Here is a 23,687-nt window from a genome sequence, read left to right as displayed (position 1 = left end):
GGTGAGTGATCAGTCTCAATGTGGGCAGTATCCCGGGCAGCCACAGCCGTAGTCCGATCGGGGGATGCGTAGGACGAGCTGGCCATCCCCAACAAACCCCCATCCGGATCCCCACAGTGATGCCCATTGGCAACAGCCTCAAGCTGTGTGACCGAAGCCAACACTGCCTGAAGCTGGGAGCGAAGGGATGCCAACTCAGCCTGCATCCGAACACAGCAGTTGCAGTCCCTATCCATGCTAAAAACTGTTGTGCAAAGAACGTCTAAACTAATCTACAGAGAGCACAAACAAATTGACACAAAATTTAAACGGTTATTAAAATACAAGATTGCCTAGTAAATGCAGTAATGCTGCTACTTGCGCACTGCTGACACACTGCTCGGCGGCGGAAGGAGACTACGTGATTTTACACTATTCAGGTACTAAAACGCGATGCTACAACTCTCAAATACTATAATACGCCCGAAATTTATGAATTAAACAATGCAAGTACCGAAAACACTCAAAGAAATTAAGAATTAAACTATGTAGCAAGTAAGTGAGCTAGGAGTATACGACTTTCTGCTGGCAGCTGCTTATCCAACGGCGGCAGGGAGCACACTGGCTGTGACCAACCGACACTGGCCGCTCAAAACAAAAACAGAAGACAGACGACTACGCGAATTTACTCTATTCAGGTACTAAAATGCGATGCTACAACTCTCAAATACTATAATACGCCCAAAATTTATGAATTAAACAATGCAAGTACCAAAAACATGCAAAGAAATTGAGAATTAAACTATGTAACAAATAAGTGAGCAAGGAGTATACGACTTTCTGCTGGCAGCTGCTTATCCAACGGCGGCTATCCCACGCAGCTCAAACTTGGATGCCTGCCTTTCATGGCCAGTGCACTGTCAGTGTGCTTTTTTGTAGTTTGTTTCATCAACTGATTTAGTTGGAATGGATGGTGAGAAGCTTTTGGGAAGTTGTCACTTTGAAGTTGTCCATGAGGTGTACTTGGAAGCTAAAATTTGCATTATCTTAATTTTATTGGCTGAAAACATTATGTTTTCAAATGCTACATGTGTTTAGTAATTGAAGACAGCGTTATTCATATGTATTGACAAAATAAGCTCTCAAATTCTAAAATACTCTGCAGAAATTCTTGTACATTGGAAAATCATCTCAAATACTGGTAACTTGGCAACAATGGTTTGTGATAAAATACATGGACATTATGATCTTCATAGGTAGCACAACACCATTCAACATCCGTGTGCAGTTTGGTCCTGGAAAAGAGAATGAGTCCCCCGATGACAACATTGGGATGTGCCTGAGATATGAGCAGCTTCCTTGTACGTCATAATCCATATGGCACTTGCTAGTCAGCTTTGTGTACACAATACAACTGTTTGGTAAGTATGTCTCACAATTCTGTATATTCAGCAGTAATAATTAATCAAAAGCAATTAAATACTGAAAGGAACACTTGGCATGACAAACAAAAAATACAGTTATAAAGCATAATATGGGGATGGTCTTCATAATACAACACACAGAGTAGACTTGTAAGGGTAGGAATACATCATTTCCATGTGAGACATTGACGTGATAGTTCACTACTCTTGATAAAACCATTCAAGAATGTAGTAAAGTCAAAGACATAAAAATGTTACTGTAGTGAAGATATTACAAATAAAATAAAAATTATGGCAAACTGTGCCTGCAACTGTAGATTACAACTATGTGTTGGACAAGAACTTGAACCTGGGACCTTTACCTTTTGCAGGCAAGTACTTTACCAGGTGAGCTATCCAAGCAGAAAGGCACCCTTGCTCAGGTGAAATGGGGATCTGGGCCTCTTACCTCCACCCCTAGTTCACAGGGAAAGGAAAAATATAGTGTAGTCAGGTGTTTATATTTCAAGAAAATGATTTAAAGGTCGTTATTATGCAGGTTTTTAACAGCTTGGAAACTGGTGATTTTTTATGGCTACTTACATACCTCAGGTCTAGCACCCCAGCCCAACCCCACTTCCACTCTTGTTCAAGCATGACTCACAACCTGCACTCACAGCTTTACTTCCACCAGTACCTCATCTCTTACATTCCGAATTTCACAACAAAAGTTCTTCCGCTTATCTTGCAGGTATGGAAGGAAGGAGATGAGGTACTGCTGGAAATAAAGCTGTGTGGATGGGTTGTGAACTGTACTGGGATACCTCGGTCAGTAGAGCACTTGCCTGCAAAAGGTGATGGTCACAAGTTCAAGTCATGGTCTGGCACACAGTTTTAATCTGCCAGGAAGTTTCAAATCAGTATGCACTCCACTACATAGTGATAATTCATTCTGGAAACAATCCCCCACACTGTGGTTGAGCCATGTCTCTGCAATATCCCTTCATTCAGGAGGGCTATACCCACAAGGTATGCATAAGAACTTCTGTGAAGTTTGGAAGGTAAGAGGTGAGGTTCTGGCAGAAGTAAAGCTGTAAGAGCAGGTTGTGGGTTGTGCTGGGATAGCTCAGTCAGTAGAACACTTATCCACAAAAGGCAAAGGTCTCAAGTTTGACTCCTGGTCTGCCACAAAGTTTTAATCTGCTGGGAAGTTAGATACTTTTTGTAGTACTTTTAAGAGTAAATAAAGTTTTACAAGTATCTTTAGTAAATATCATAACCCACTTCATTAATTATGGCTATAAATTTATTCTACGGAAGCAATATATTGTAGCTACACATCTGTTGTAATGTATTGTTTAACTCATCCCGGATTTCCTTGTGATGGGGTCTATTGAACACTGTCTGTGAATGAATGAAAGAAAGAATCAGTTTCTACAACTGCATTTCTCAGTCTGTGGTCTTGTGTGTATTAATAACTTTCAGGTTGCTTCATTTTCAGTTATTCATTTTGTATTTTATATTATTGTACCTGCTCAACAACAAAAATTATGTACTAACTATGGTAGTCATATCCAACAACAGTATCTTCTCCGATTTTTCTGTTGTTGGTTGCTTTTTCATAGTTTTTTCATTTTTTATGTACTAACAATGTCAACAGCTTTTTTGTACTATTTGATTCAGGAGAAGAGTGATTGCATAATAACAACAAAATTGAGAATTAGTGTAGTGCAGGTTTTGGACTGTTATATTTAAAGAGAGAGAGAGAAAAAGAGAAATTTTAGAAACTTGCCTTTGCAAACTTTTGAATAACTTCTCCGTCAGGATATAGAAAGCCAAGAAAATTTAAGCTGTGCGGATGGTGACAAAGGAATATAGAATGTATTAGTGAAGACCAAAGGGAAAGGAAGGAAATTGGGTTAAAAAATAAAAGTTTTGAAAACCTGAGAGACAACAATACATTTAAAAATACCACTCCATTTTATTCCCAAAGTCTATGGCACTGGTACAGCAACCATGGTAATGTTATAGAGAGAATTCAGTAATGGTTGCAATAAAGATAGATTTATTACTTCTTCATTTGTAATGCATTTCACATGTACACAAAATAGGGCCTACTTATGTATCATATATGTACAACATAATAACAGATGTAAACAGGCCCTAGTTTGTGTTTAAGGGGCATTGTCTCTATATGATTATCTGAAGATGCCTTTCAGTACAGGTAAAACATGCCGCAAATGAAGAACTAATAAATCTATCTTTATTGCAACCACAGCTGAATATTCTCTATTAAAAATATATATATATATATATTTCGTCCCCACCTTGTTCCACTCATTCTTGCTCTATTGATTTTCAGTTATCTGCTCCTCATCTGCCTCAGATATTGTTAGAATTGAAGGAAGACTTATATTTTTCTGCTTTTGTAAATAATTTGCTGAAATTAAATTAAAAAAGAGTTAACTTCAGGTATCATGAATAACAGTTTCTTTCTGTAGACCATGTACTATATGGACATTTAACACATTCTTTTTTCAGTTTCAGGTTCCAGACAGTGTGTTATATGGATCATCAGTGTCCATCCATCAGAGGAATTTCCGTAACTTTTGTAGGATAATTTTTAAAGCACTACTCACTTGTTTTGACTACTAGTAAGTTATTCCTGAAATTTGTAATATGCTGAGGATGCTGTGTAATAGGGAAAGGTGAAACCTATTGAACACTCATACTGTTTTGTTGCTTTTAATGTAAGTGAGATTCCTTTAAGATCCTCTTGTATATGTTTCAACATTCAGCTGTGATGTGTGTGTGTGTGTGTGTGTGTGTGTGTGTGTGTTTGTGTGTGTACGTATATGAAGTGTTTTTTCTATGCATTTGTGTGTATTTATTGAACCATTTGCTGTTTGAATGTGTGACTCTGTTGCTACAGTATTGTGCCAAATTTAATGTATTTCTCAAAAGAACTCTCAGTTGTTTTCAAAACAGGAAGTTTCAACACCCAAATGTGTACTAACTTACTATGCAACAAACCTAAGCAAACTATTACATTTCCTTTGTATGCTTCTCATATTTGTCACTCAAAAGCCATATCACTTTCAGAAATGAGCCATTTTTTGTATTCCATCGCAGAATTTCAACTGTTGAAAATCGAGGTTAAATACAATATTACTTTCAGTTTTTCCATGTGATTATTTTGTTGTTGGTTGCAAAGTATTTATGGTGTTGTTATTGAAAATTAGTTATTGTTGCTTTGGTCACAACTACAATTATTTTTCTGAGATATGTTAGTTTAGAACACAAGAGTTTTTGCAGAATTATCTGCGAAGAAATATTCTGTGCTGTTTATAATTTTGTCATTTGTACTTTCAGCTGTGTATTTATTTCTTGTAGATGTCTGTGATGACAAGCTGTTTGAAACTTGTGCTGTAGGTGCTTCTCAAAAATATTTTTCTTCTATTCTATGGCTGATGCAGTTGTCCTTTTTGGTATGAATTAGTTACTTCTGTCTGTCTTCTTGCACAACTGACAGTGACTTCTCATAACTGAGAAAGTCTGTTAAAAGAGAGTAATAGTTTGTGACACATAATTTTGTAAATTTCTGCACCCATCACTTATGACAACATAAGATAATTTGTATGAATTCAGAAAGTTTTGCCGTATATGTGGTTGGAGAAAAAAGAAATCTCAATGAACATGCTGTCCATAACTTACAATGTTATTTGCATAGAAAGGTGCTACCTTAAAAACAATGAACTGAGTAATTGATGTTTCTGTTGTTCTTTCTGAATTTTTTTTAAAAATTTTATTGACTGATGAAACCTACAAAAAATCACTTCTTTGGTGAGTGTGGCAGGTGTAATTAATGTAGCCTTATTTATAGGATATAACTTAGCAAAAACCTGTTACTGAAATTTTGAAAATAGATTTTCATGAAATAATTGCTATCTTTTTTCAGTGGCTAGACAAATCATAGTTTTCAGCATTTCAATGGCACTGTCACATAAGTTAAATCAAATGTTACTATTCATACTCCCCTTCTTTGTATATATACATAATATGTCTGTGCATGCTGTGTAGGTCTAACAGTGTCAACATTCTCATGTAATTCATACCAGCAGTTTTTCAAATTAATTTAAGTTTCATTTTCTTCAGACTGTTAGTTACTTGCATTCTGCATAGGTGCCTAATGCTTTAATTAAGTACCTGTACCTCTTATGAATTACTTATTAAAGTTGCCAAATCTATTACATGATTAATGTTTAGTAGAAATAAAAATAAACACAAGATGTGTGCCGTGGGAGACAGTCACATTTGTCAGTCTGTCAGTGAAGAAAATTCACTTTCTCTGTACTGATCATAATATTAAGTTGTTTTCACAGTGTTGTATACCTAGTCTGCTACTGTTACTCATGACAGTAAAATTTGCCTTTTCAGCCCTCTGATAATCAGTGACAAACAAACATTAATTTTTCTCTTAGTTAATTTTACTCGACAACTATTTATTAAAACACATTTTAGAATCTTGTTTCCTCTCAAGATGTGCAAACAAGTAGTCTCAGTCAGCAGGTGACTACATTACACCTCCTACACACTGGTATCTGACGTTGTGAGACTTTTAGTCAATCTGTGAGACAATCTCCAATGGCTCAGTAGTAGCATTTCCATAAGACAGTGTGCCAGGCATAAGTCCAAACTGATACTTCCATGTGCTAGAGAACTACAATCTCCATATTTGTGCTCGCTTGTCTACAAATACAGTGAACAACATCTATTTTAGGAATGCAGTTTATAGTTTTTAACTGATTTAATTCCTACTGTATCCTGCCAATTTAGAATGTCCATCAGTACAGGTAATACACTGAGGTGCATTCATCTAGCACCACAACAGTATTTTCATAACACTGATGTGTCAACTCAGTGGTCCCATGAAAAATTTATTCTCTGGAAACTTTTAGTATCCAGGGCAAATGGATCAGGAGAATGTTGAGGATAACCTGTACCTCTTTCCATATGCACAGTTCTTCAGGTACTTTTCTAGTCTGTAGGAATGTTATTGTTTATTTAATGTCACAGTATTTATTCACTGTACAGTTTTGTCTGACAATAATTTCTTAATGTTATGAATTATTGTAGTGTAAAAATACATTTGTAACAACACAAAAAATAAACTTAATTTGAATATCAACAAAAAATTCGCTTAGAAAGTCCAAGATTATTTAACCTTTTACTTATACTTAATAAGAATAATTTCATTTAAATACAGCCATCCACTATTAATTTTGACTAACACAGAGATTTAATGCCATGGCAAGAAAGTTAAATAAGGAGAAACAATCATTTGAACCTAATTAATATTTTAACAATATTATTATGTCCTCATTAGTTGATCCACAGGTAGCATTAGGCAATATCTAATTCAAATAGGTGGAACAATTACAAAAGAAAAGTGAATGGGTACCTTTGAGAGATGAAGTAGTGAAGACAGCTGAGGAACAACTAACATATTATGAATAACATATGAGCTGTTAAGTTTAATTGATGAAAGGGGAGAATATATAAATGCAGCATGCAAAGCAGGAAAAATGGGGTATGTATGTCTAAAAATGATATTGAGAGGAGGTGCAAAGTGTGCACATACAACTGTTTGGCTTCGGCAAGACATGATGTTGCAAGGCCTCATTAATTGCCATCTTTGTCTAATATATTTATCTCTTTGTCATCTTTCTTCTGTGAATACCTCTGTGCAGCCTCTTCCTGATGGTACAGCAAGATCTACCTTCTTGTCCTCTTCTTCACAATATCCATCCTTCAGATGCTTCTGAAATTTATCTCATTCATCATACATGTCCTGATTTGAGAAGTGGACAACAGATTGGACCCTTCATTGACAATATTCATGTAAAGCTATTCCCTTGGTGTATTATTAGGAGTAATAACATTTTCCTTTGTCATGTATACTGTACAAGTAATGTAAATGTTAAGTCCAGAAACAAGAGGTGTCTGCTGTGACCTTTCTCTGGAGCAGTGGCACTCATTCTGTGGGTATTTTGAAATATAAGGTGTGCAGAGTCAATAACTTATATGTCCACATAGCACAGTTTCTTTTATTTTGTTTATAAGAGCGAAACAAACAAACTTGTTTGACATATAAAATGTATTAAAAATATCGAAAAAGTGGTAACATTTGAAGTTCAGTCATGAGTGTGTGTAGTTTAGTCATTGTTCTTATGTGGTTAGTTTTCTGATGGAATGGTGTATATTTTTCTGTTCTTATTTTACTAGGCCCACGATTGTTTGATCTTGTTGGTTGGGGAATGATGGTGTGTTCCAAAAATCTTTAAGTTTCATTTTTGGCTGACTTCCTGTTGCACTTCATTCTACAAATATACATAAGTTTGAGCACATCAGTTGGTAAATTGTATGGTAAGCTATATGTCTTTTTTTCTTTAACACTGTCTTTTCTGATTGGATGGATTGAAAATTACTTTCCTTCTACTTCTCCCATTATCTTCTTCATTAGCTTTTTTCAGTAACTGTGGCTGCGCAGATTTCTCAACAGCAGTAAAAATTTCTAAAAATAAAATTCAGTGTGGTACACATGCTAATCAGGCAAAGTGGTTTTAAATAATTTGCTTATTGCTATTGAATTAAAGTGTATATGTTAATACATCTTCTAACACGTTGACTGCTGCATGCTTAGTGATAAATGTTTCACTGTCTGGCAAGGCCAGGCACACTAAAGTAACTGGAATCTGACATGTCCCAGAGACACTGCATAACTGGCTGATGGTGTTGACAATGAGTTGCTGAAAACACCAAAGACTACAGCAATGATGGGTGAACAACCAGAAAACATGATTGAATGACAAGTCCAGAGTGTAAACCAAAGCAAGAGCCTAGACATAGCAATATGTGAAACCAAGGAACACTTTGAACAAGGAAAGATAAGTAAATGTGGTTGGAACATGACTGAAGTTCAGACAACTACCCTGCTAGCTTTATAGTATGGCCATGGGTGGCAAAAGGCTGGCATGTGCGGTACAGCCTACATGTAGTGCAGAGTCAGTGACAGCAGGGCTCACATGTATGGGGTGTGCTGCCTAGGAACTGTCATCTAGGTCCATGTGTTCTGGCAGGCTTTCAAACTCATGGGCTGGAATACCTGATCCCTCCCCTGAAATGAGTGCATTGGGCCTGAAGCACACAAGATTATGTTTTTGAAGTTGAACCGGAGGCATGGTTGGATGTTCCAAGAGAGGAGCTCACCAGCTGGGAAAAGGAATGTGGGATGTTGGGCAATGCTCCGGGTAATGGCGGCGTGGGAGATGACTGTTGAGTGGGCAGACACTATGGTGAGGACTCAGTCTCCATACTCACATCCATGGGAACCACCGATGATTGCCTGGAGCCTGAATAATGTACATGTGGTTGAGTGATTTGCAAGGGTGGGCACATCAACTCTGAGAGACCCTCAATGGTGGCACAGTCAGTAGGCGGGGAAGAAGTTGGCTGGTGTGCTGACACTCCAGTTCCTTCAAACTGTCAACTGTCAGAAGGTGCCACCCATGGGGGGCCACCACTGTAGTTGGCATCTGCGAAGGATACCTGGGGGGTATTGTCCAGCATGTCAGATCTGGGGTTCCGAGAGCTGTGGTACCAGAAGGTGACGAGAGTATGTTGCTGTTGCACAAGGAGGAGCTCTGTGAGACTGTGATCATGGACATGGGTGGTCCAGTAGGTGCTCAGGAACATTGTGAGTGTTGCTACAGTGGTGAATGTGCCCATTGCTTTCAACGTTTGTTGTTTAAATATACATACCATTCGCTCCACTTCACCATTGGAGACTGGATGAAAAGGTGCGCTAAACAGGTGTTTAATGCCATTGTCTTTGCAGAACTGTTCAAAAGCTCTCGCCATGAATTAGGGCATGTTGTTGGCCATGAGTGTCTCGTGAAGTCCTTTGATTGTGAGAATCTGGGTAAATGCATTGGGCATGGCTGCTGTAGGGGTGGATGCCATGCTAACCACGTATGGGTATTTGAAATAAGCAATAACAACATTTGAGCCACATAGAGCCCAGAAAGAGACCTGCAAAGTCCAAATGAATGTGATCCCAGGGGCGAGGGGAGTCGGCCAGGGGGCGAAAGACTGTGATGGAGGTGCCTGATGTTGGGGACGTGCAGAACAGCTATGCATCATGACCACCAAGTCTGTTTTCAGTCTTGGCCAGTAGGCATATCACCTAGCAAGAGCTTCCATCTGTGACATACCCCAATGTCCACAATAGAGGAGTTCCAAGACATGAAATGTAAGGTAGTTGGAATGACAACACAGTGAGAATCTGATTCCACATCCAGCAGGGGAACATCAGAGACAACAAACAAAAGATGAGAAAGGTGAGCCACTGCCAAGAGTTCTGGATCAGCTGATTTGGAAAAAATAAGTGGGCCACCTAAGAAGCACATAGTGTGCGATGTGCCATAAGATTTACAGCGTGTGTTTGCAGTGATGTGAGTAGCGGTAATGGGAACCCACCCACAGCGCATTGCCATTTGATGTCAGTGTGGAAACAGGAAATCTCCTGTTTGTCAAATGCCAGGTCTGGTCCTGAGGGTAGATGAGAGAGCATATCTGCATTTGTGTGTTGCACTGTAGGCTTTTACTTAATGGTGTAACTGTAAGAACTAAGGAACAGCAAGCTGCTCTGGAAACTGTGAATATGGCCCAGAGAGAGCACTACCAATGTTTTGTGGTCAGTAATGAGGACAAACTTAGTACCAAAGAGGTATACATGGAATTTCTTAACAGCAAAGACGATTACCAAAGTCTCTTTCTTTACCTGTGAGTAGTTTTTTTGAGCAGGCATCAGTGTGTTTGACACATAGGAGATGGGTTGCTCAGTACCAGCAGCTTGCAGGAGTAACTTAGAATAATAACTCACTTTACCCAAAAACCCCTGCAGTTCTTGTAGGTTTTTGGGACATGGGAGAGAGTCAACAATTGCAGATTTGCAATTGTGTGTTTAATCCCATCTTTGTTGAGCAAGTGACCAAGGTACTCCACTTTCTCCTGAAAAAACTGGCATTTGTGGAGTTAGCACTTGAGCTCTGCGTCATGCATTGTAGTAAAGAGGTTACGTAGGTGGTCTTGGCGTATGGCACAAGTAACTATTTAGTCATCTAGGTAATTGGAATGGACATGGTTAACTGTTCCATGTATCTGTAAGCATAGAAGAGATCACAAAGGTCAAATTTTTGTATTTGTACAAGTCAAAGGGGTTATTGATGACCATAATGTATTGTGATTACTCATCCAGTGGGATCTGTAAATAAGAATCAGCAAGGTCTGTCTTAGAAAAATACTTACCATCAACAAGCTTAGTGAGGAAGCCCTTCAGATGTGATATGGGGCAGGTTTCCATGTGTGCTTAGGCACTGACTGTTGACCCTACACAGAGTGGCCTAAGCACTAATTTTGACAGGTTCAATTACCCCAGCTTCATGAAGGTGATCAAGTCTGAGCTTAACCACATCCATATCAAGACTGTTAGCAGACAGGTCTGACAGAAATGGGGCACTGCATCTGGACATAGAGAAATATATACCTTGAAATTGGTGGGACCTCCAGGCCAGGTTCGATCAGAGACACAAAGGTCATCAAGGTCCTGTGGTGGAACTTGTAATGGTCACCTAGTCGTAGATATTGCTAATTGCTATAATCGCACTATTTCACTCCCATTTACGGAGCTCGTTAGCACTTGATGTTAGGTTGGCGCCATTAAAATGCATTGTGTTGTAGTAATCGCTGCTACTTGCTGGATCGCTGCTGTCTCTCGATGCTGATGCTGGCTCTACATCTGGTTGTCTAGGGTTAAAAACATGAGGTTCCGTGTTTTTTATGTGCTTTTGATGATAAAGAACGAGCGAAACCAACAAATATGTAAACTTCAAATATTTATTACTCTGGTGGCCATCTTAATTCCCCTGTCCACCAAAGACCATGACACAACACAACTTCCTTTACATGTTCTTTGCATTGTTTATCCACCTCAAACAATAACACACAAACACACTGTACCAAAGTGACATTCCGACTCCCTCTCGACCCTTCTTGCTGCTCGTATTTATAACATTGTCAAAGAACTACTAAAAAGAGATATAGTTTATAAGTCACATGTACATCTGTTATCATAATTTGTGCAGAAAAGTTATTAATTTGCATCGAGTGACATAAGTTAACATGTTATTAAAATGACAGACAGATTTGTTGACTTGACAGAATAATTCTTTGTTACAAAAAGGCCGTTTTTTAGAAGTTTGTCAATTGACTTCTCTAATTTGCATAAATAAGTAAATAACATGAATTATTAAGAATTACATTGGTTTTCGTCTAAAATAGGATTGATTTCGTGAATACTGAGTGAAAACGCTCCTAGGGAACAAATAGGTTTCACTGGGTGATTTTTATTTAAGGAGATCCAAAATACCTAAGTTGGCCACTAATTTTCGTACTTCATATTAATTATTTAAGATGAACTCAGTGTTTTTACATGATGACATTTGCTGTATCAGTGATCAAGTGATATAAACTTTTGTGTGGGTCAGTTACTCAGTATAATTTAATGGGTTGACCATTTATGGAGACATGTTATGCAATCATTGTTAACATACACAATACCTTTGCTATAATCATGAATACTCGTTAAACTGGTTGAATTTGGAGGGTATCGCATACTTCGGTACAGTAAAGCCTTTAATATGTTCCGTTACAAACTGTGTCAAAGATGATCTGACCTTTGTCCATGATGAGAAATGCAAACAGTGAGAAAATATCCAGGCTAGAAATGCTGCCAGCTGAGTGAATATTGACAACACACAGTGTTGTAGGTCATGTAACCTTCTTATATGCTGCCATAGTTGTGGATTGACCTCTGAGGGGAATTGAGGTATTACCATATGAAGCCAACTTATAGGAGGATGGGGCCAGTGCTGGGGTAACACAGATGGGCATGTATTAGGAGGTTCACCAGGGAAACTGTCGCTCTTGTGTCTACTTGGACATGAACATCCTGATGTTAGTCATGAGATCAGTAAGCAACTTGGTAGCAGGATTGCTCTAAGGAACAGTGGCCTGGAATTCATGCACCATCGCCTGTGCAAGTGGGGAGTGGGGTTTGACTGTCCCAGTACTTGATGGCAGACAGTTCAAAGATGCCCATCCTTTCCACAATGGGTGCAATGTGCACACCGATCTGGACACATTTGTGCGTTGCAAAACAGTCAGGGTAAGATGAGAAACTCGACTGCTTATGCATATCTATTTCATACTCTTCCTCGGAAAACTGTAGGCGTAATTTTTCTCTTTAGCTTGAGATAAACATTACGAACAGTTAGTTTCTTGCCATTAACGGCTTTCCGCGCGCGTGTTTCATTACGAAGCGGGAAGCACTGTCGTTCATTTACACGGTACGTATTAACAGTGAGAATCACTGCACAAGCAGCGTTTACGGAGACACTGACTGTACACGATTTTTGAAATAAAAATTACGTTGCTTAAGTATGATTAAGAAAAAACAATGATAGCTGTTAGTACATCAGAATGTCTTAAAGTTTCGTGTACAATGGCACAGTAATAAGTAAGTTGGACTTGCTCCAAGAGCGGAGTAACACCAGTGTACGAGAGTTACGGCTGCTGATCAATCACTGCGCTTATGTTTTTTTACATCAGGTTTATTCTTATGATGAAGGGTGCTATCCGCCACGCATCGTATGGTGGTTGGTGTAGATGTATATGTAGAAAAATATCGATACGGGTAGTGAGACTACTTTTAAGTTATACAAGCTGGGAGCCGAAATTGTCGTGGCTAAGACAACGGTAGAAGCAGATTCAGGAATTGCATAAATGTCGGGAATTAGTGCCAACATAATCTTATTTTTTGCATGAGGTAGGGGAACTGTAAGACAGAAGTGCACTCGTTTCGTGCGCGCGGCAAGAAAATTGACAAGATAAAGGGAGTTAAGATAGAACAAGAACCTACACATTCATGTACTAGAGACCAATGGGGGTTTACATAATGCAGACGCTCTTGGCAATACTAATGACTAACTCTTAACTCACGGGGTGTGGTCTCTCAGACCACTTCAGAATTTTCTGAGTCGCTCTCGTAGGTCAGTTATGGTGGAATGGTTTTATACACCACCTAGCCTCCTTTAATCACCAACCTACAAATTATTATTGTCAGTTACGTTATCGCCTTATTTGATTGTTACTGACTTCTTGTTGACATGTGATGGGGTTTCCTGGACCGCGCCTCGTGGACTACGCACCTGTTTTCGTCAATTCAGTACAAAATGTGTTCGCAAGAATGTGACAATTTTACGCACTCTGACTTCGATGAAATGAAATGGAGAATGACGTCAATGACATAGAACAAGAAGTAGACAAAGAAAATAACGATTTTTCAATAGCTAGGACCATTCAGAGGAAGAACTTCAGGACTGTGATGATGAGCACCTTTCTGTTTCTCCAACAAAAGACTTGAAGTGTTAGTTAAAATTAAATGTGTTCTGAGTGGTGGTAAAGAAAAATGTAGATCTCAGTACTGAATGTAAATTTTGCAGCCTTTCTTTTTCTGACTGTCGAGTTCAGTTTTTACATGCGAGTTTAAACCCCGGAAATTAGTTTTATGTGAAAATTTGCTTTCCACAGAGATACCATAATTTTTCAGAACGTAAAATTGAGCTGTCTAACAGTTCGTTTATTGTACTATTGAAAACACGTCACAAAAGTATGTGATTTTTGCGTGATACAAAAATAAATTACTGCTGGCTTTATTTAGTGCAATAAAATCAACAAGGGATATTGAAACAACACTTGGGCCGGCCACGGTGGTCTAGCGGTTCTGGCGCTGCAGTCCGGAACCACGGGACTGCTACGGTCGCAGGTTCGAATCCTGCCTCGGGCATGGATGTGTGTGATGTCCTTAGGTTAGTTAGGTTTAAGTAGTTCTAAGTTCTAGGGGACTTATGACCTAAGATGTTGAGTCCCATAGTGCTCAGAGCCATTTGAACCATTTGAAACAACACTTATATATTTGTAACCATAAATGTTATATAACATCAATTAAATTTTCGAATGATTTACATCCTAAATCTTGGGTTTAAAGATAGGAGTTCCACTGGACACGCCTCGTAGTATACCTTACAGAAAAGTCACATAGTGAGTTAAGGGCTAAAATGGATGACAAGCAACTCAAGGGGGAAAAAGATGGAGAAAGCATGGATGGTTTGAGACAAGTAAAATATCAGAAAGCAGATTTCATCAGTAAGTGAAATGAGCGGATCGAAAACTACGAGAAATGGAGTCATATGCATCAACTAACACTCTTGCACGTTGAAGCAGTGACGGGTTGCGCCGAGAATTATAGCCAGCTCAGCAGGTTCAAATGGCTCTGAGCATTATGGGACTTTATATCTGAGGTCATCAGTCCCCTAGAACTCAGAACTACTTAAACCTAACTAACCTAAGGACACCACACACACCCATGCCCGAGGCAGGATTCGAACCTGCGACCATTGCAGCCGCGTGGTTCCGGACTGAAGCGCCTAGAACCGCTCGGCCACCACGGCCGGCAGCTCAGCAACACCAGAAAAAAAAAAAGAAAAAGAAAATTCGCGGTGATGCAGATGGAAGGAGCAGCCAACTGGGCAACTTCTCTGAATTTAGACAGGATGGCGTACAACGAGTTTGAAGAATCTTTCGTAAAGAAATACTGGTCAGCGGAAACGCAAGAAAAGGTCAGGGATGAACTGAGCCTACGAACATACCGTAGACAGACGGAGGGGTTATTAGTTGTTTAGTTGGAAAATTCACAAGAGTTAAACATTTATTTGGACACGCCAGTGGGAGAAAAACGATTAATAAGATGAGTTATGAGAGTATAAACGCAGTATGGAGATGACAGCGCAGAAATTTTATGCACGATGAGAGACAATACATCACACCGAGAGGAGAGGAAGAAATGCCTAGACCATGGTGCGAAAACGGTAGACAGAGGATAGGGTCCAGAGAAGTATTATATTAGTTTCAGCTCGTCCGCGCCATGGAACACAGGTGCAAAATGTGCAATTCCGAATTATAAAAAACGGGAAACATAACACAAAAATCAGACGAAAAAAGTTCAAAAATTATTCAATAATATGCATTAGGGTTCAAAAGCAGTTAGCGAGTAGTAACGAAACACGTGAGAATACAGTAAGTGACGAAACCCATTGGTAACAATATGTTGTTGTTGTGGTCTTCAGTCCTGAGACTGGTTTGATGCAGCTCTCCATGCTACTCTATCCTGTGCAAGCTTCTTCATCTCCCAGTACCTACTGCAACCTACATCCTTCTGAATCTGCTTAGTGTGTTCATCTCTTGGTCTCCCTCTACGATTTTTACCCTCCACGCTGCTCTCCAATACTAAATTGGTGATCCCTTGATGCCTCAGAACATGTCCTACCAACCGATCCCCCTTTCTAGTCAAGTTGTGCCACAATCTTCTCTTCTCCCCAATCCTATTTAGCACCTCCTCATTAGTTATGTATATAATCCAGCCATTGAAAAATTATAGTATGGTTATGACGACTTAGGAGAGGAAGCAGTAAATACAGAAGGAAATTATCCAGAGAATCAGAAGATACCATATTAGAAGTATCAGTCATTTCTAATTCTGAGCCACTGAGCGACCTTCCAATATTGTTTGAGGTAGTAGCGGATACGCACGCGGAAGGCAAATAGGTGTCACTTCAACAATAGCATTTTTCGAACTTTAAACTGTAGTTAAAGAAGAGACACGAGGTATTAACTTGAAAAACATCGTAACATTATTTGAAATGTTACCCACAAATACGTGCAAACTAGAAGAGTGCGAGCAAAAATGTTGCACTTGAAGAACTAGATGTAGCAGACGGTTCTAAATTAAAGTTGTAATGGTTTTGAAGTAAATCTGTGTTCTATGAGAAAGAACTATGAACTTCAAAATAAAGACGTATACAAAGCAAATAAATATTCAAAATACATGTATTCTGTCAAAAATAAGGAATTATATACTTTCAAAATGAACATAAACGAGTTGGAAAGGGAATGGTTGTTCGTGCCAGAAAATCGATAAGAGAGAGTGAGGATGCAGAACAGGACGGAAGACGACGGTGCAAAGTCCGCCAGTTTCGAGGGTACTCGTTCTCGATAGTATAGCAGGACGAATGTGGATAACGATGACACGAATAAAACTTCAAACGGAGCTGGGAGGAAGCCACGACGACGAAAGGAGAATCAATGCAAATGAAAATGCGGGTCTTTTATTTTTTTCTTTCATTTCGAATACTTACCATCATTTAAATAAAAAGCTCACCAAATGTATGCCAGTTAACAGATATCTAGTCATCACTTTTTATGGAAAATGAACATATTGTTTCTAATTACATATTGCGCGCAAAAATTCCAGTTTTTATTGCAAATATAAATCCTTAATTATCGAAATGTTATAAAAGATCATTAATAAAGATTATTTAAACTAAGAAAACATTACTAATAATTTTTGGGACAAAAAGGAAAAATCTTGTACCATTATTTGGTCTATGTCCAGTTGCCATGACGGTTATCGCTGAAAGAACTGGTTTTCGGTCAAATCGTTTTTCTTTTGATGTCAGTTTAACTTGACTATGAGACGTCTCAAAATATTCGATTTCTGAGATAACCGATTTTCGGCGTTTTGTTCAAACTATTTCCCGTAATAAACGTCGAACCAAGATTTAAAAAAAAAATTGACTCACTCAGTTTCAAGATACATAGAATTAAAATATTAAATTAAATAGGCAAATAAAAGAAAATTTAGCCAATCCACCGTTCGCTGCTTTACTCGAAAAGTGATAAGTGATTGAATATGACAAAAAATCAGCAGTATTTTCCTGTCATTCTCGTTTTTTTGAAACTCTGCTCAAAAATTGTATTGTAATCGGGGACTATACCACTACTTGCGAATTACGAATAGTCAATGTTAATTTGTCCGTTTACAAGCAAATAAAGGCAGGCACGAGCAGCCGATCAGCTACTTTCTGGTTTCATTGTATACCAGCGAATTACGAATAGTCAATGTTAATTTGTCCGTTTACAAGCAAATAAAGGCAGGCACGAGCAGCCGATCAGCTACTTTCTGGTTTCATTGTATACCAGCAGTGAATTTTCCCCTTTATTGTTTCTAGAAATGGCAGACAAACTTTAATCTCTTGAAGTAAATCAAGCGTTGCACTTCACTGCTACATCACTTCGTAAAAATATTTCCAGACCTCGGTTGGTGGCGTTCCGCAATACAATTAATGTCCCGAGACCTACATTATTGTCTAAGCAATGCTGTAACAATTCTCACGCCCTATGTTTGTTGCTCGTTTCTGTCGTCATTGTTATTAAAATAGCACTAATCGCTTTTATCATAGCCTATAATAACGCTATATTTCAAACCAACGCAACTTTTACAAATAAAAATCACTCCTTTTTTTAAAAAGAAATATTTACAAACGAAAAATGTTGGCAGTGCCGCTATGGCCAATTAATATTTCGGTCTTTTACTCGGTTATTAGTTAAAAATAAAAAAATCGCCTGTTGTAAACGAGACCAAACAAACACCAATCATTCAGAACTAAAATATCGTTATCGGTTTTAACTAGACAGTTTCTGCTACCCGTAATGTCCATTGTTCTGTACCACAGATGTGATCTTACACGAGTCAAGTGTGACAAGCGTCGCAGGAACATGGAAAATAATTTTCACTGCGTCCAGCATACCGTACAAAGGCTGCATTTTTACAGTTTCTCTGCCTCGTGATGGCTGGGTGTTGTGTGCTGTCCTTAGGTTAGTTAGGTTTAAGTAGTTCTAAGTTCTAGGGGACTGATGACCATAGATGTTAAGTCCCATAGTGCTCAGAGCCATTTGAACCATTAGACTTTCCAGACTACGAGGTGGCCACTGCTCGGCCAAGTAGCTCGTAGCTCCTCAGTTGACATGACGAGGCTGTTTACATCCCATACCAGTCCTTCTACCATGTAAACACCCTTGGCAGAACCGGCAATCTAACCTAGGTGCTTCACATGGCAGCTAACCACTTAGCTACAGAAGCGTACTAAATTCTGTATTTAACTGCGACCTACGCATACTCTGTACACTAACTTTGGCATGACTGACTAACAGTCTTTACAAATGCTCAAAATTTCTTTGGCTTTTGTGAGAGTTTCTGCTAAGGCAATTATCTGTAGGCTTCGTGCATTGCCCCCTTGACACCCAAACGCATTTTGTTCAGCATCACTCTGCCTACAGCAATACGGTTTTTTTCGCACCTATGCAGTGGTCTATGTCTGGGCTGGGCACGGCGTGCCACACTTCACACGTGCAGAGAGTGCGGGCCGCATACTGACCGAGAGCCAGCCTGTCTAGGCTATCCTTCGCGGAAATACCCGGAACAGCGCGATATTTTGTTTAGCAATGTAGCTTGGCATTTTTCGGTTCATCAGAATCGTGACATCGGAGCTGTTTACCCTTCCTGATATGAAGGATGTTCCCAGGTCCTACGGCTGTTTGCACTAAAAGTTTGCAGTTTAGCGATTTATCGCCACAAGCCTTTAAAAATGAATGGGAGTGACAAGAGAGGGATGAAAATTGCCAATATCTATTAAACAAGGGAACAAGCGACGGGTATTACAAGTTGGGAAATTTGTGGTAAGTTCTATGGGACCAAACTGCTGAGGTCATCGGTCCCTAGGCTTACACACTACTGAATCTAACGTAAACTAATTTACACTAAGGACAACACACACACCGATGCCCAAGGGAGGACTCGAATCTACGACTGAAATTGGGTGGGCAGGGGAGGGGGGGGGGGGGGGGGGGGGGAGCCGCGCAAACCGTGTGGCAAGGCGCCTCAGACAACGCCACCTAGGAACAGGTGGCGTTGCCTCAGACCGCGCGAACCGTGGCAGGCGCCCCAGACCGGCTATCCTGCACGGCCACGGGAATTACAAATTTTCTATGAAACGACGTTACAATAATATGCAAAATGGTTTTAAAGATTTAGTTGTTAGTTGACAATGAAAGAGTAAAAAATTACAACGTTCAGAAAAACAGACGTGATTCATTGTACGTACGTCAAGAAGCACATTGTGCTAAATTTGCGGGCATGGAGCACTTGGAGAAATTGCTGGTATGAATAGTAAAATTTCTGAAATCGCACTCTTTACTCCAATGTAAGCTTCAAAGTTCTTCGATAGAACTGCTTTGTGTATTAATGTAAGGTACGTTGTTTATGTTAAGAGGCATGCCTGGAACGATTTTTAGTTTTAAAACAACCATATTTTTGAATTTTTGAAAGAAAAATGAGTGCAGGAACGAAAATTAGAACCTCCCATTTAAGTGGACTTGACTGCACACTACCCACAGTAAGACACTGCAGCCGGCCGAGGTGGCAGAGCGGTTCTAGGCCCTACAGTCTGGAACCGCGCGACCGCTACGGTCACAGGTTCGAATCCTGCCTCGGGCATGGATGTGTGTGATGTCCTTAGGTTAGTTAGGTTTAAGTAGTTCTAAGTTCTAGGGCACTGATGACATCAGAAGTTTAGTCCCATAGTGCTCAGAGCCATTTGAACCATTTAAGACACTGCAAGGTGAGAAACAGCTTCTTTTTTATTTGATGAGGATGTATTTAAAAAGAAAATCGCGTTGTAAAAGGAACAGATTAATACTGTCCAGTTCCCTAAGTTTACTGGCGTTAAAGAAAACGCGAGGTTTAAAGAATTCGTTGTGGCCTTTAAATAATTACAAGGATAGTTTCCTAAACGTTTTGAGAACAGTGCCAGTCTCACACTTGTTTTTGAGCTGTTCTGCAGACAGTTAGCCGTTTCAGCTGAAAGCAGGCCTGTGCTGTGCATGTGCAGATGCAGCTCGTCGATCTGCAAGGTAATTCTCATCTTAAAGACAAATCTCTTTAACGATGAATCTGTCCAGGATGTCTGCACTGCTTTCCTCGGTTAGAGTTACCGCGTCTCCATGGTGAGGTTGCAAAAGTGCTACAATATATCGACCAACGTATGTGTCTGAAAGACCGCTCTTTAATTAAGAAACTAAATAAGGCACTGTTACGTGACTACTTGAGTGCAAAAATCTGTGGAATTGTTTGCGTCCCTCCGTATGCCGACAGTTTGTAACAGATAAAAATTATTCTATCTCTTCATCCCGCCAAAAATAATTCCGAAAATTTGTTTCGTTTCTGATCTACATTGTTGAGAAACGTAAAATACACTGAAGCGCCAAAGAAACTGGTATAGGCATGCGTATTCAAATTCAGAGATGTGTTAACAGGCAGAATACGGCGCTGTGATCGCCAACGCCTGTCTGGCGCAGTTGTTAGATCGGTTACTGCTGCTACAATGGCAGGTTATCCAGATTTAATTGAGTTTGAACGTGGTGCTATTGTCGGCGCATGAGCGATGGGACACAGCATCTCCGAGGTAGCAACGAAGTGGCGATTTTTCCGTACGACCATTTCACAGTGTAACGTGAATATCAGAAATCCACTAAAGCATCAAATCTCCGACATCACTGCGGCCGGAAAAAGATCCTGCAAGTGTGGGACCAATGAAGACTGAAGAGAATCGTTCAGCATGACAGAAGTGCAAGCCTTCTGCAAGTTGCTGGAGATTTCAATGCTGGGCCATCAACAAGTGTCAGCGTGTGAACCATTCAATGAAACATCGTATATGTCGGCTTTCAGAGCCACTCATGTGGATATACTACGCCTTCCACATCGCTCGCAACGGGTTCTACACAACGCTGGTGACTACTTTGAAGGACAGTAACAGGTGCAAACATGTAACTCTTTTGTATCGGTTGTGAATAAATGGTTGCTACCATTTAAGTTTCAACCCTCGTATATGTACAGACAAACAAATGATTAAAATTTCATAAAAATTGGATGATATATTCAAGAGAAAGAACTTCAGAAATTGAGCAAGTCACTATCGCATTGGTCCCCTCTGGCCATTTTGCAAGCAGTTATTTGGCTTAGTAATAATTAATAGAGTAGTTGTATGTCCTCCTGAGTGGTATCGTACCAAGTTCTGTCCAATTGACGCGTTAGATCGTTAAAATTTCGAGCTGGTTGACGGCCCTGCCCATTATGTTCAAAACCTCAGTAGGGGAGAGATCCGACGACCTTGCTGCCCAAGTTAGGGTCTGGTAAGCACGAAGACAAGCAGCAGAAATTCTCGCCATCTCGCCATGTGGAGGCGTGGACTGTCTTACTGAAATGTAAGCTCAGTATGGCTTGCCACGAAGGGCCACAAAACGGGGCGTAGAATATCGTCTACGTATCGCTGCGCAACAGGAGTGCCGCGGATACAACCGAAGGGGTCCTGCTATGATGAGAAGAGGTACACGAGACCATGACTCCTAGTTGTCGGGCCGTCTCCCTATGCATCCCAGACGCGGTCTATGGCATTCAAATCGGGATAGTGAGCAGACCACACCATGGGTGCAGTATCTTCCGTTTCCAAGAGAAAATCAACCAATGCCGAGCACTGTCGTCCATCAGAACAAAATCTGGACCCATTGGCCTGCAGCAACTCGCAACAATCGCACATGAGGTCCCAAGATGTCGTCACGATACCTGACTGCAGATAAACCTTGACACTTCACCCATATAATTTGGCAAAGAGGTGTCTGGGTGGTTAAAGTAATCCCTGTCCTCACCATTAGGGATCCTCCTCGATATCGGTCTTTTTACACAATGTTTTGGTCACGAAATCGAGTTCCACTTTCACTCCAGATGCGAATCAGATGATCAAATTGGGACTCATCTGCGAAAAGAACACTGGCCAACTGATCGATCATCCAAGTGGCATGCTGACAACTCCACTCTAAACATTCCCTTCTGTGAAGACGCATCAGGGGAACATATACAGAAGGTCTCTGACAATAGAGGCCACTCTGCCAAACCCTTCTGTACACCGTTTGCCTTGATACAACATGTCCAGAGGATGCTGCGAGTAGTGGACCAAAGAGAGCGTCGCCCCACTCTCCATTGTTGCCAAATTTATTCAAGATGGTAGAGCCAAGATGGTGTCAAAAGATATGGCAATGTCGCAATGACGTCATGGCAGAAAGTTTAAATTTTGGCTGGAACATCGGTCAATTGGGCTACCTCTACTAACCTAATCCCCTCTCCTCCCACTTCCCTCCCCTTCCCCAGAAAACGGCGGGAAGTTCAAATTCTAGCAGGACAATGCAACACACCACAGCTACCTCCACTAACCTAAGAAAATGGCCGGAAAATAGGTCACTTAGGCTACCTCCACTAACCTAAGTCATGTGAACGCACCTCTTATTAGGAATTGGCTGGGAATGGACTCAGCATGTGCTGGATAGGATGTATATAAGTCGTTACTTTTAGTCTTTATTAAAACAGTTAGAGGCAATAGCGCCATCAAGTGTGTTCACCACGAAGTCTGGAATTAAACTGAACTGGTACACAGTACTGACACCAGAGAGCCCCATCACCCCTTCCGTGATGTAATCTAAGATGGACATCTGGAGGGTAAAATTGGTGGGAAAAAGACTCAGCCTGTTCTGGGCTACTGGAGAGTGGAAGGAGTATACTTTATTTATTTCGGAACAATTTATTTAGGGACAGATTTGATGTAGTATATTTATTACACTGATACAAAACACTCACTCTGACGTGCTTGAGGTCACAATACACAGTTTACAGACCTGCAAACTACACAAAAAAATGCAGTACACTGATATACAGGCACACAAACAACTCGTAAATTACCGAATTAATGCAGTACACAGCATACAGACATGCAAGCAACTAGTAAACTGTCAAAAAATAACGCCTGTGTAACACTTTGCAAACACGCTCACAATTCTTTAACAGCTGAAAATAATGCAGTGCACAAACACTCATTGCACTGAAAAACACTTTTGAACTATCATCAACTGACACATATCAAAGTCTCCAATACGTGCATCTGTCAACGACAACACAAGCCACCGCTGCTGCCAACAGCAGCGACATTCAGGTTGGTATCCCACTTCTGTTTGGGGCGTCTCGAGACATATCTTCGACCTCGAATCTCATTGACGGAAGTAGAATTGTCTTCATTGTTGAGTCCTGCTTTGAACTGATCCCTGATGACCAACGAAGAGGTGTCTGGAGACTTACACTTAGTTGTTTCTTGTCTGCTTTCCGAGTACGAATCTTTCTCGTAAGAA

At 40.1% G+C, this 23,687-nt stretch overlaps 1 protein-coding gene across 1 annotated transcript in view; it reads left to right on the top strand.

The window, feature by feature from the left end:
- The window catches only part of LOC126148472 (uncharacterized), a 222,676-nt gene extending 218,541 nt beyond the window's left edge, over positions 1–4,135 (top strand). The window contains exons 12-13 of the mRNA XM_049915759.1: positions 1,236–1,400; positions 3,924–4,135. Of these exons, the coding sequence (XP_049771716.1) occupies positions 1,236–1,351 (116 nt within the window). The 3' untranslated portion in view covers positions 1,352–1,400; positions 3,924–4,135. The remainder of the gene's footprint in view (positions 1–1,235; positions 1,401–3,923) is intronic.
- The last annotated feature ends 19,552 nt before the right edge of the window (positions 4,136–23,687 follow it).

The sequence above is a fragment of the Schistocerca cancellata genome, chromosome 2, assembly GCF_023864275.1.
Source record: "Schistocerca cancellata isolate TAMUIC-IGC-003103 chromosome 2, iqSchCanc2.1, whole genome shotgun sequence".
Classification (NCBI taxonomy): Eukaryota; Metazoa; Arthropoda; class Insecta; order Orthoptera; family Acrididae; genus Schistocerca; species Schistocerca cancellata.
Note: the sequence above shows the minus strand (reverse complement) of the source record. Positions and strands in the feature narration are given on the sequence as shown.